General features: G+C 36.7%; 2 protein-coding genes across 16 annotated transcripts in view; both read right to left on the bottom strand.

Annotated features, from left to right (window-relative positions):
• Positions 1-14,512, bottom strand: part of thrb (thyroid hormone receptor beta) — a 443,394-nt gene that overhangs the window by 336,730 nt on the left and 92,152 nt on the right. The gene's annotated exons all lie outside the window — the stretch shown is intronic.
• On the bottom strand, positions 8,163-10,316 carry LOC311299343 (baculoviral IAP repeat-containing protein 2-like; the record flags this gene model as incomplete). Its single annotated transcript, XM_084422860.1, has 2 exons — positions 8,163-9,355; positions 10,058-10,316. The coding sequence occupies 2 exons, from the start codon at positions 10,314-10,316 to the stop codon at positions 8,349-8,351; spliced, it is 1,266 nt and encodes a 421-aa protein (XP_084278986.1). The 3' UTR covers positions 8,163-8,348.

The following is a 14,512-nucleotide window of genomic DNA, read 5'->3' as shown; positions in this document are numbered from 1 at the left end:
TCGAGCTGCTGCGTTTTGGACCAGCTGTAGTTTGTTTATTAAGTGTCCACTTTATACTTTTCCAGTAATTGTTCCTCAACAAAATAAAAAATCCAAATAAAAAACTTAGTTTCTGCATGTGCTAATGGGTGATATAGTTTCAAATCATGAAAAAGGTTTGTCTTGCTTGATCTTCAGCAAGCACTTCAGTTTGCAGTGCAGAGCATTAATAATATTACATGTTTTGACTCTTAAAAATGCACAGTAGTAGTAGCTAGGATGCAGATGTAAATTTATGTTCATTAACCCTCTGAGGTCTGAGGTGTTTTCTGAGCCCTGGAGGTGTTCTGACATTTGTGCTTCTTTCTGTTACTTGTAACATTTCCATGGCCAAAGTCTGATTACACTGTATTCAGCACAAACTCTGCTACAATAATATGTGAGCAGCAGGTAAGTAAAAGTGGTAAGATATCAGGAGAAACTATAAGGCTGCACGATTTGGGGAAAATTACGATTTAAAATTCACAAAAATATAAATATTAGGGGTGTAACGATTCGTTATCGCGATTCGTGGTTGTCGATACGATTCAAGGACGATATTGGTTCATTTAGAACGATACGATCCGAAACGATTCAGTGACCTGAAATCAATTCAGGGACTTTTTAGCCAAAAATTCTTGTAAGGGAATCAGGTATCAATTAATTATGGATATAAACAAACAAGTAAACAACAATTAATGTCAAATGCATTCACATTTTATTTGAATAAAGTAGGACTGAACGATTATGACAAAAATTATAATTGTTGATTATTCCCTTGAAATTGTAATTGCGATTATTAATTACGATTATCACAACATTGAATGATGTTTTGAATAGTTTGGCCATGGGACCCACATTTCCCCATGGTCATCAAGCCGCAACCCACCTTTTTAGGAATTATATAGGTCTATTATAATACATTTGTTTACACAAAAATTGTTTACACACAAGTTCTGTCCCCATTTACTTAACATACAAAAAAAATTGTAAGAATATGACAATACTGATAAACAGTAGGCACTGCGAGGTTAAGCTATTAAATAGTAGTCCCAAACTAGTTTTTGTTAATACAATCTTGGTATGAGCCACCACAGTCATATAAAAATATACAAAATAACCAGTAAGTGGCATTTTGTTATGGAAACAACAACAATTAGGCTACCATGGTGATACACAATACTTAGAAGTAAAGAAACATGGAAACTGCTCCTGATAAATAGCAACACACATGATGTACCAATATCGTAATTTATTGGTATTTTACTTTTATTTCTTAACTTACTAATTTACGACGTTGCATTCTCGTATGTCTTTTGCACTTTAGTGAAGTGATACAGCGCGCTCCGGCGCATTTGCGCGTGCAATTGAAGAGTGCGCGCTACTGCAATATAGCGGCTGAGAGGACGGGAAAGTCCGTTTTTCTGAGGTGACTGAGAGACTTTGCGCTGCTTGTTGTCTTTGCGCTGCTGCTGGCGCGTCACGCATGGCGACGACGTCACAGATAGGCAGACTGAATCGAGTAACGTTTAACGCCTTTATCATTAAAAGTGCTAAGAAAAAACATCCATATAAAGTCTGACGTGCTTAAATCCAATGCGTTATTTCCTAGTATCGATACAATCAATTCATTACCTTTTAAAACGATGTTAGATCGATATATGTCGTCCGGAAGACCAACTTGCCGAGCACAGATCGATGTAGTTGGATCGTAGGAATATAAATCGATACATCGATATAGTTGATGAATCGTTACACCCCTAATAAATATATAATGAACACCAGGTTTGATGTGCCTTGTAGGCATATACTTGTAGGGCTGCATAAAAAAAATACTTTACAGAAATGCAGGCGGCCTATAACAATAAATCAATAAAAAGGTACACTACAGTACACTTCTTCAGTACACCACACTAGAGAAACATATATGGATTATCCATATATATATGTTACTTCAAATGTTATCATTCATTATGACGTGTAGCCTAATGTTTGGCGCGTTTTGCTTTCAAATGCACAGCGTGAGTGACCTAAACTTACAATGCTTTACATTATTGTTACCACAATTATAAACGTCTACGTTTGAACAGATATCCACGAACACAGTATTTAACAGTAAACACGGGTCTAAACATTATAATATTATGTTAGTGTAAACACTCATACTAGCCTACTTTTATATCATGCTGTGTTTTATATTATGAAGCTTAAAACATGTCCTACATGTATATTTATTTAGCATTGAAAGTTGCCTACCTGTCTATAGTTCATATTTCAACATGTTTCGGTCGATTTCATACATTTTAGTCTGACACCAGTTCAACTAGTACAATGTGAAGTTTATGCAACAATAACACGCTAACTATTATAAGTGATAATGCATTTCTTACCTTAAAAATCTTATCTTCAAATCGCATTCTTCTTCTTCTTCTGAGGTAAATCCAGTGTAAACTCACGCATGTCTTCCAAACTCGATGAAAAGCAGAGGAATGATGAAGTTTGAATCTTTATTTTGAGGTAATAAGGGCGTTAACAGGTTTGCGTTCCTTCACGTGGACTATTTGCATTTGAATCGCTCGTGTGCGCGTGGGTGTGGTCACATTAGAGATAATGAGGACGCGCTTGAGAAACTGTACATCTCGTTGCTTTCATATGGATTACTTAAATAATATTTGTTTTTAATATGCTTACATAATTTAAAAATAGATATTTCAAGCTTTATCAAACATATCTCTCACATATGGGTGGCAAGTATTTGCTGAGTTAGTTTATTTTCTGTCGCGTTTCAGAATGAACTTCACACTGAGAGAGACGGCAGAACGCGCATCATGTTTATTTTCTTTATTTTACGAAAAGCAGAACATTTTGTTTTTATTATGAGTGTACACAAATTAATTTTTTTTAATTATGTATAAAACTTGCCTTTATGACAAAAATAGACGAGTTATTTAAGTGTCTTTTACACTGATAAGAAAATAAGCGAGGTGATCGCGCCGGTGCGATTGCCGACCCCAGGGGGTTAACAAAAACAGTAACATCTGTAAAACTTGTAACAACTTCATTTTTATATGGTCAAATTAAAATATTCTGACCAATATAAATATTTGAGTTTTATTAAAATTAACCACTGGTCTTCCATAGTAGCATACATTTAGATATACACCTCACTACCATGGTAAAATGTAACTATATGGTTTCTATGGTATTAGTTTGAAAAACAGTAGCCTAAATACTAGAGTTGCCCCCGACTAAAGATTTTTCAAGCCGACTAGTAGTCATTCATTTAAGTAATTAGTCGACTAACTGCTCGCTAACATTAATTTAATTACTTAAATATGTAATTACAATTACATAATCAGAGAGTATATGTTTTCGATTCAAATTGATTAGTTTAAAACTAAGTAGACATTTCAAGCTTTCTACAGATATACTTATCTTTGTGAGGCAAGTATACGCTGTTTTGGTTCATTTACACTATGTAACGCACTGCTGTTCAGGGAGACCGAGACGGCAGAAAGCATATCCTGTTTGTTTTCTTTATTTTACAAAAGCACAACGTTTTGTTGTTATTTTGAGAGTACAAAATTAAAAGTACAGTTACTAGAAAGAAGAGATGATCAGTTAACGAGCCACTTTAACTAAGGCGCTACAGTGACCTGTCAGGACACATTAAAGAGCCACAAATCGCATTTATTGTTTTAATTTCTTTTAAAAAAAATGACCAAATTTGAAAGTTGAGACTTTGTTTCTTATCAGAAGTAACCTGCTCTGTCCTGTCTGTCCGCACTCCGCACGTTGTCAGTGTCCTCTTTGCTCCATAATGTATTTTTCACTGTGTGAGAACGTGTGGCGTGAGAGCGGCATGGCTTGTCGGATATAGCAACAGTAACTAAAGGGGGCAGGTCTTTGCGAATGGTCAATTAAGCGCACTATACTTCAGCTTCCACACTCCACTCAAACACTTGGATATGAGCCTAATAATAGTGCATTTATCTAGGTTAACATTAGAGCGAGTGGCCATGTAAAGTTGCTACCTACATGTTTCAATTGATAAGCCATATTTGAGGTCGGTGGATGGTTATCAGGTTCACTGACTCACTCTAGCTGTCTCTCTCTGTTGCTCTCTCTCTCTCTGTGCAAGCACTGATTGAGTCATCATTGGACAAACCTGATCCTAATCAGCGCAACACTAATTAACTTGTGCCTTTTCTATTCGGTGTTGTCAGAAGTTTCGGGTTTGTTGTGCCGTGTGTTCCTGCCCTCAGTTTGTGCCTCAGTCCTGTTCCTGTCTGGATTATTCCTGCTCTGACGTTTTCAGATTTTTGCTATGGACTGATTGTTTGCTGCATCAGTGCTGCCAGGACACCAATGACTTTCTGCACCAAAGACTCACTGGCTATATGCCTGCTGTTTGCACCAGTGTTTATCTAATAAACTGAGTTTACTGCATTCCCTATTGCATCCATCCCATTTATCACTGACATTTCCTGCACGACATACTGTAATTACCACAAGGACCCGCCATTAACGATCTGTCCCTCACAGACTGTGTGACCTCGCCACTCCCTGTGGATTTTTTTTCTTTTTTTCTGTGACTCACCGACTAATAAAATCGTGGTCGACTAAGCCTCTTCTAGTCGACTAACGTTTAGCCGATTATTAGGCGGCAGCCCTTCAAAATACATTTAGTATAATGCACAAATGCCATAGCTTAATCATAATAAATACTGTAATTATATTCCATTACCCCTTTAATACATTTAATATGTCAACATTAATCATATAATAAAATTCAGTATGAATATCCCACATTTCTGCCACAATACCATGATGCAGTGTACAGTAAATCCATGGTAAATGACGGCAATTTGTAGATTGAAAAGCCTTCTGACAGTATCGTTAAGCAGAGTGTTTCTCCAGTTTGCAGCACTGTGCTGTAAAAAAAAAATGCTGTTCTCCAACATCAAACCTGCAGAGCAGCAGTACATGTAAATCCAGATGCAAGCACAATCCTCTGCATTTGGGTACATGTTAGTCACACAAATTGAGGCATCTGAGCAGCTGTCGGAACGTTGGTAGTGGGATTGCTGGCATGCGGCCTGCTCTGGCAAGAGAAAGTCATGCAAACAACTGTGTGCGTAGGACTTGTTGCCATGTTAACAGTGTTATCAAAGTTGCAATCACTTCCATGTATGCCGGGGGCAATGTTACAGCTGTTAAAGAGGAAAGAGTGTTCTAAAAATTCTGACCCTATGAAGTGTAGATAATGTGCGATTTTAGGCCAGAAGAGATAAAAAGGCCTATTTGTTTGGGACTAGTGTTCACTTGAAGAGCTAAGGTAAATATGGTTTTCACAAAAGCCCAATTTGAGATTAAGATCATTAGTTTTCTGTGCATTGAATGTCGATTAAAATATATAAAAATTTTGTGGAGTTTGTTTAAAGTCAATATTGCATTGAACAACACATGCAATGCATATTTGGAAAACCAAAACACAATTTTAACCAAATTATTTATTCTAAAAAAAGGGAAAATTTTAAATGAGAAGTTTAGCTTGTGTGTCTAAATTTCCAGTTTAAGCCAACACATTGTATTCTAATGCATCCCTATTATCTACAGCCACAACAACAAAGATGTAATTCTATAACTCTATAAAGACTTATTTGAAGATGAAGAGGTCTTCTAATGAAGAGGAATTGATAGTCAGTGCATGTCAAATTGAAGAGCTGGTGTAAACATGTATTCCTGTGATCAGATGCTTTCTGAAGTTTTCTCACTGCTGTCATTTTTATTGTGCTTTTTCTGTGATTGAGAATCACCACAAATTTAAAGTCTCATCTAAACTCTCACAGCAGTAGGGTTGAGAACTGAGAATCGGTTTTTATACAGAACCGGTAGTGTTAAAAAAAAAAAAAAAAATACCGGAACCATGCGACATTCCTAAGTTTCGGTTCCCGAAAACGGTTCTGGTGTGATGTGTGGGCGAAGTGCTGGGAGCTTATCCTATAATAGCAACGTATCACTTCATGAAAGTAGTGAATACCCTTCACCACCTGTCAAAAAATGATTGATTGACAGGTGCCCCGCCCCTTCCGGTGACAGGTACCCGCCCCTTTTGGCATAGGATCAAAGGGGTCATCAGAGAACAAAGGGAGATCAAAGGAGATCAAAGAAGACCAGAGAAGATCAAAGCAGATCAAAGGGGTTTGACAGTTAGTTTTGACTTTTGATTGACAGGTTGACAGTTAGTATGACTTTTGATTGACAGGTTGGCCTTGATCATGTAGTTTTTGACAGAAAGTTTTGACCTATTGACCCGGTTAACCCTGTGTGAACAAAAGCCGTAATAATGCCGTGTCGTAGTGATGACGCTGAAGCCGGGACCGTTTGCCAGCTGTGAAACGGTACGTAATGCGCAAGTTTATGATCGAATCAGAGAAAAAAATGCACAAGCGTGGTTTCTCGAGAGAGAAATCGCAGCTCATAAGCAAACTTAAGACGTTGCTGAGACATTAGTCACATCGATGTCACATGTCTTTACGGGATTTTTACGGGTTGTGTGTGAACGCACTCTGATTCCGGAAAATCACTGGCAGTGTGAATGAACCAAAATCAAACGAACCCGGGTCAAATCCCGGGTCACTTTATCCGTGTATTTTCCGGAATCTCTGTGTGAAAGGGGCTTTATATGAAAAGATTCAATCAGAATTTTTTTGTCCATGCGGGTGTTTCAATTTTTATGGTGGGGGCTTTTCATAGCCATAATGATTTTTGTACCGTAACTGCATATTCTATCCCGTACACCTAAACACGACCATCACAGAAACCTACATTTGTACATTTTCAAAAATGAAATAAATAAATAATTAAATAAAATGTAAACAAAGTTTTAGCTAAATAAATATATAAATAAAACCACCTTACATTTTTAGAGAGTCACAAAAGTCATCTCACACCTGTGAAATGTTCAATAATTCCTTAAGTTGTATCTGTGAGAAAATGACCACATAGCAATGAAAACATTTAGAAACTGTGAACCCTCAGGCTGTCCCATTGATAGGCTGCTTATAAGGTCCTTTCCAGAGCCAACGTTTTGTTCACACTAAATTTATTTCAAATCATAATCGTAAAAGTTTAAATATGATCTTATTTATATGATCAAAAGTTTGAATACATTCATATCTTCTATTTATCTTTTAGAAGATTACTGTAATGATTTTGTTTAACGGTGACCCTAAAGTATAATTGTTATTAAACAATGTCTGTTCAAAAACTTTAGATTGTTGAAAAACTGTACTTATTCGTCTTAAATCTCATTTATATGAAAAGATTCAATCAGCATTTTTTTGTCCATGCGGGGGTTTCAATTTTTATGGTGGGGGCTTTTCATAGCCATAATGATTTTTGTACCGTAACTGCATATTCTATCCCGTACACCTAAACACGACCATCACAGAAAACTATAAAATAAATAAATAATTTAATATCATTTCTAAGCTGTTTTGCGCGCACACACATGGTTCTAAAAAATGAACTAATCTCTATTTTAAATTAAATTATTAATAAAATATATAACCAATGAATAATAACATGTGTTACTAAAATGTATTTAAAAAATGTAAACAAAGTTTTAGCTAAATAAAAACACCTTACATTTCCAGAGAGGTGAAGTAGTTCTTTATGCAACGCTAACAAACAATCCAAAAAGCAAATAGTTTAAGTTGTCATAAACAAAACAGCCCAAGATCCTTCAGAGATAAACTACAGTGTGAAATAAATGTTCCAGACCCTCACAGAGACGAGAGAGCAACAATGAAACCATTTAGAAACTGTGAACCATCAGGCTGTCTTATTGATAGGCTGCTTATAAGGTCCTTTCCAGAGCCAAAGTTTTGTTCGTACTAAATTTATTTCAAAGCATAATCGTAAAAGTTTAAATGTGATCTTTTAAAATGAAAGATTGTTTTAGTCTGAAGTTTAAAGCTCTTAACTTTCTTTCTTGAAAAAATCTTTAAAGTTTGAATAAATTCATATCTTTTATTTATCTTTTAGAAGATTACTGTAATGATTTTGTTTAAATTGAACCTAAGGTATAATTGTTATTAAACAATGTCTGTTCAAAAACTTTAGATGGTTGAAAAACTGTACTTAGTCGTCTTAGATCTTATTTATACAAAAATATTTCAAACAGTATTTTTGTCCATACAACATGTTGTCAAAGTTTGTCACAATGTTTTGTTGTTGTTGTGTTGTTTTTAAGAAATCCGAGGACTCTACGTTGCTCTTATTTAGACTAAGTTGTGTTTACTTGGATGATCAATATCTTCACTTTATGATAGGAAAGTACGGACAGCGCCTTTGACCAAGCCTCTACATATGGGGCACTTGCACAGAGAAGGTGCACATTCTTTGCACACAACTAGGTGACCACAGGGGATGAAGACAATGTTCACTTCCTTATCCATGCAAACTTTGCATGTGCGCTCCTCTTGAAGTCTTCTTAACTGTTCCTCCATAGACAAGTCTGAAAGATCTTGACTCGGTGATGCAGCTTCATTTGTCTGGGCCATCAGTTTTCTTAGCAGGTAGACATCATTCTTCTTGATCCAGTTGCGGAAGACCTCTGTCTGCTGCTTGACTGTAGTGCAGTTACGAATAATGCCATACTCTTTCTGTGAGATGACGTTCTCCTCTAGAAGATGGTCCATTAAGCTCTGCACACTTTTTAGGTGCTGTGACATGGCAAGATGATGTTTCTTAAGAAAAGTAAGAAACTTACTTTCTCGCTCTTCCTCTCTCTTCTCATCTTCTGCACTTAGTAAATCAGACACCAACTCTTGAACGGTTTCGTAATTTTCTCCACTTGCGAGGATTTTGCTTTGAACGGTTTGCTTCACCACAGGATTGTTCATCATCACTGCATCTTCTGAACGTTCTTCTCCAGGACCCAGGTGTACAACAGGTGGATCAACAAATTCTCTTGAGTTGCTGTCTCCATTAGTCAATAGCTGTTCAAATAGTCTTGGAAATCTTGCTTGAATCTGATGAACAAACTCTTGGCCCTTTTCTTGCAACAGGTATTCACATCTTGGAAACCACTTAGCATGTTCTACCCATGGATCATCACCAGACTCCCAACATCTGAGTCCACCATCAAAACAAAAGCACTTCACGTCATTATTACGACCAACATAGTAAAAACCAGCCTTAGCCAATTGGTCTGGTCGAACAGTTATTCTTGAGGGCCAGTTGACAAATGTGAGCAACCTTTCTTCACACTGTTGCATTGCCGAGTTAGATCCATTGGAAAGGCCGCCACCAGATAAAGGTACATTATCTGCACGGTCAGGGCCGTATTAAGACAGTGTGGTGCCCCTGGGCACTATACCTCAGAGCGGCAAAACTCCGCTCAGTGCCACTAGCAACGCTGTAACGTCTCCGCTTTGGTTGCGAGTGTGTTTAATCAAAGTTTTTTTCAACACACGGACAGTAGCCTATAATCATCAGCGATGCACGCGATTACATTTAGAAATAGACAAGATTTGTTTACAAATGCACCAAGCAAAGATCCTTTCAATTTTATAAACTTTTATAAACCCATCCAATATAATCACAATGAACACATCCAAAATAAAATCTTTAACACATATATAACAACTGCAAAACCACTCGATTGACATCTGTCCATTTAGGATTTAGATTCATTTTCTGTAGCCGTAAAAAAAAAAAGACACATTTGCGCGTACTTGTTGTGGACCAACTCAACTCTGACAGATTGGGGAGGGAAGGGGGGAGTGATAGTGGTCATGTAATCTTTATTTATTTATAATTTTTTATTATTATTATTATTGTTAAATTAGTGTTCATAAACGAGTTATGTATGGTCTTTCAAGAATTTCAAGTTAATAATATAACAATTTACGAAAAATATTTTTAAAGCTTGTGTCATGTGGTGCCCCCCTAGTGGTTGTGAATGGTTGGTGCCCCTGGGTCCTGGGTCCTGCCCAAGTGCCCTTATGGATAATCCGGCTCTGTGCACGGTCACCTCGAACGAAGTGGCAGTTGGGGTAATGCCTCTGGTGCTCTGATACTGCACGATCTCCCGGTTCCCAGTTGCTAAGCTGGTCTCCACAACTGAAGCAAGCCACTCTGTCGCCCTGGCCAAGGTAGTAGAAACCACTTTTGGCAAGCTCAGCTGGAGTTACTGTAGCAAGAGTCCAATTCTGAAAGGTGTCAAGGAGTTCCTGTTCCCGACGCATGCCAGGATTGTGACAAGTTGGAGGTCGCTGGTGAGACATATCCTAAACTCCACGGGAGGAAATGGGACTGGAGAGGGCCAGGTTGCTGAATGCCGTGCTGCTCCTCCATTTGGCCTGAAAAGGATTTTTTTCTGTTCTGTACACAGCGGGCAAATTAGTTGTATCATTTGAAAAATCACCACACAATTTCACAGACGCGATGTGCCTCTGTGGTCCGTGGCGCAGCGCATCCATGGAATGGAAATGGTTGCCACCTCGGGAATACAGTAATTCAAATGCAGAAAACATCTTTTAAATCATGTAGTATTTTTAATTATTCTAAATATTATTATTATTATCATGTATACTATTATAATACTATTTTTATGAGCTCAGACATTAACACAACAGAAATGTTTGTAATTTTTTTATTTCAACATTATACTTTCGAGTATACATTGAAGTAGTGAAGAAAATGATAGATCGGCAGTACATAAAGTAAAACAATAATGACATTTACAGATGGTCTAACCAGAATAGAAAATCTCTGCAGGCTATCATGTCTTGCTCTAGGTAGGATATAGTTGACCAGACCTTCAACTAATTCACCAATGTCAGTTTTTGCATTTTTTGACAGCAGTGACACACAGAGATCCGTTACAAAAGTACAACTAGCGAGTATCTCGGTGATTTCGAATTCGTGCACATGCACGCAACACATCCAGAACTTTTCTGAGGATTACGCCGTTCGGCTCTTTGCCGTTAGAAAACATGGGCATTACATCAGTCCATGAATTTGTCAGGCCTCTTACGACATCCATTTCATTTTTGAGATTTGTCACACGTTTGGTATCCTGTGCACAATCGTTTTTCATACCACAGGCAGCATCGATGATCCTGTGCATCAAGCCAACCATTTGGCCTCTAAAATTATCTTTAAACATAGAGTCTAGCGTAGCTCTTAAAGGACACTCTTTGCCCGTGGCGCACTCACACGCCGGATGATACTTGTGCCCCACATCGCCAGAACTCAACGTGGAGTCGTTCTCCAACCGTTTTTGCGTCGCCATTTTTTCAACTTTTCGAATAGTCCACTATTCAATGATGAAAGATGCTTTTCGTTCCTGGAATGTTCCTGGAATCTCCTGAGTGAGTCCTTGCGGTACAGTCGTCCAGGGTTTGTGTTTTTGGGTCAGGAGCGTAGTTTGCGTCAGGTTCAGACAAATGTTGAAGCGGGCTTTGACAGTCCTTCAACTTTTGATCAATGAGATGATGCAGTAGCACAGCTAGTAGAGCTAGAGTAGAGCTTAGAGCGTGCGATGTCCTGAAATATTTATCAGGACGGCGATTGGGGTCCGCCCCCTCGCCCACCCTGTTGCGTAGGATGTACGGGTGTCGTCATCAGGAAAGCCATAAATAACTATGTAAATTATAGTCACGATGCAACAGAAGTAGCGTCATGGAGAAGTTATGCATATGCCACCAGAGAGAAGTTTATTATTTTTACTCAATCCAGTTACAAAATCTGATTAAACATATGCATGGGTGAGTTCTGTATGCAAGTTCTGTAACAAACATTTAGAAAGTAGTTAGGATCTATTTCATTTTGCGCATGCTTTAAGTTAACTATTAAGATGTTAAAGTTCATAGACCTTTAGCGCATTGAGTTAAAATTAAAATCAATATTGCATTAAACACATCATTACCATTTTTAATAACTTCAAAAGTTATCAAGCACCAGCTGATTTAAGTTTTTCTTCAAACAAAAGTAATTTTCTGATAAATCATCGTACACCTACATGTGTTTTGTTGTATGCACAGATTTTGAGGGTCGCTTATAGAAAGATTCTTGTCTTTGTTTCACGGTATTTTTAAAAACATAGCTAGATCTACATAGATGTTTTACACAATAAGATATTTCAGAGAACCTTGTGCGGCATTCTATATCCGCATAAAGGGTAAAAATATACATTTTAGCGCTATTTAAAAACTAGGACGGTATAATAATATAATGTAAATGTCTCACATGAAGATGATGGTTTAAACCATAATTTTATCAAATCAAACCAATTCATGTGAATACTGTCGTATATGAACAAAGAGAAGACAGAGTTCACTAACATTACAACTAACTGTAGAAAACAGATATCCGGGGGAAAGTGTAAAGAAAACGCCATACAAAACATTACAATCACACCCGGCAATACGATAAGTGTTACGCTAGTGATGTTAAAAATTGTTAAACAATTTCAAAACAGGTTGTTTCAGAAGAAATGCAAACAAAATCAAAGATGCCTAAAAACAAAGGTGTCCAAAATGTTACGTGCTAATATTTGGTCTTGTTTCAGAGTCGGTATGCTCCGGTGAAAACTTTGATGAGGCCGAGAACAATAGCGCTGTTAAACATGCGGTTCAATAACAATGTTCAATATAAACAAGAATCCAACTCTAATGCGACTGAGCTTGTTTCACATATAACTTTTGATTGTTAGATATAATAGTTAGATGATTTATCTAACCATTGAAATTTACGATATGTTAAAACATTTCGGCATTTATTATGCCGAATAAAAAGAAGATCATAAAAAGAAGAACAATTATTAAGACATAAAACACAACGTCTGTTTTCTGGATCGAGCCTAAAAGACAGATGCCTAAAACTCAAAGTATTGGTGTGGACAGAATAAAAAATGAATCAACCCTCCTTTCACATAAAAATACCACATATCAACTGTAATTCATTAGCTTAACTGTTGTTTAGCGACACACACACACACACACACACACAAACAAAATAACTGTGTAATAATAACAAAATAAGTGTAATAGTTAGATGAGTTTGAAGTGTAATATGTAACAGAAAAAACAGCAATACTCATCTTTCACATCGATGTTTCGTAGACATAGCAGAAAGATGCTCTAAAAGTGTCTTAAACACTCTCATACTAGAAGGACCGTCATTTAATTATCTTTATGCAATATTTGTTCATGTTTTTCATAAAATACTATATGAACATGTTTGACTACGCTCGGAGACTATATACTTTTTGCAAACTGTACAAAAACCAGATGTAAACAGCGTAATTGACAAAGCCAAAACTGATCACTATAGTGGCTTTTCTGTATTTGTTTTAAATGGCTCATGATGATGCATTTACTTTTAACCCAGGTGACCTCTAGAATTTACTTTTGTGCAATTTTATCAGCAGGTTTTTTACCAAAGTGTGGAACTTTGTTTAACAGCCTCAAGCTTTAGTGAATATGGCTCTCTCGGTGCAATAGTCAGATGTGATTCTGTTGTAATAGTTTAAGTGTAAAACAGCATGCACTTAGTGTGATTCGTAGATAGAGGGAAAGTTGCACTAAATGAAGTATCAATTTAGTCAGACTATCACTTAAATTCTTAATGGTCATTTATTTCAGTAAACACTGAATGTTGACGGCTCTCAAAGAAACGTCTTCTCCTAAAACACATACAGTCCAACATACAAAATGTGAAACAGTGTTGTCTGCTATCTGGACAAGATGACTAAATCTAGTGGAGTAATAAAACCATAATTTGGAAACTTTTTATTATAAACGGCTCTTTTCAACCCTCTTTTCTTAGTGATTTGGTCTTTTGAATCTTAAAGATAAAGAATAAGATTATGTTTGAAAGTTAGTCCATAGGATGTGGAACTTTGCATCACTATGGTGTGTAAAAATACACCCAAAGATTTAAGCACAACTATTTACACACATTCTAAGTAGAATAATATCTAGCCTAACTGTATATTTGGGGTCAGAGGACATCCTTAGCTCATACATCTCTTTAATTTTGTGCTGGATGTTAGTTAAAAGATAAAGGTATTAGTTAATAACAAACAAACAAAAACTTTAAATCAACATGAAGCCATAATATTAATAAATAAAATATGGTATAATTTTGAGTAAGTTTTGAGTAAATGACTTCCATAATATTTTATTTTAGTAAAGGTATGCCTGGATCACCCAACACAAAGTTGTGCGTTGTGAGTGAGACCTCGCAAAGATTACACCGATATTAGATTTCTCGAACATTGCACTATGCCTGAAACTCAGTAATCAACATGCATTTATGTTGGACTGTCAAAATCATCTGTTATCATGGTTTAGTTGTATTTTAAAGCACTGTTTTTTCTTAAAAATGTTGTGTCAGACGTATTGGGTAGCATGATTATCTTGTTTAATCCTGTATTAAGTCCATATTTTTCAGGTTGATATTTGTAGAAATAAGC

This window comes from Rutilus rutilus, assembly GCF_951802725.1.
Source record: "Rutilus rutilus genome assembly, chromosome: 11".
NCBI lineage: Eukaryota > Metazoa > Chordata > Actinopteri > Cypriniformes > Leuciscidae > Rutilus > Rutilus rutilus.
This window is presented reverse-complemented; position numbering and strand designations above follow the sequence as displayed.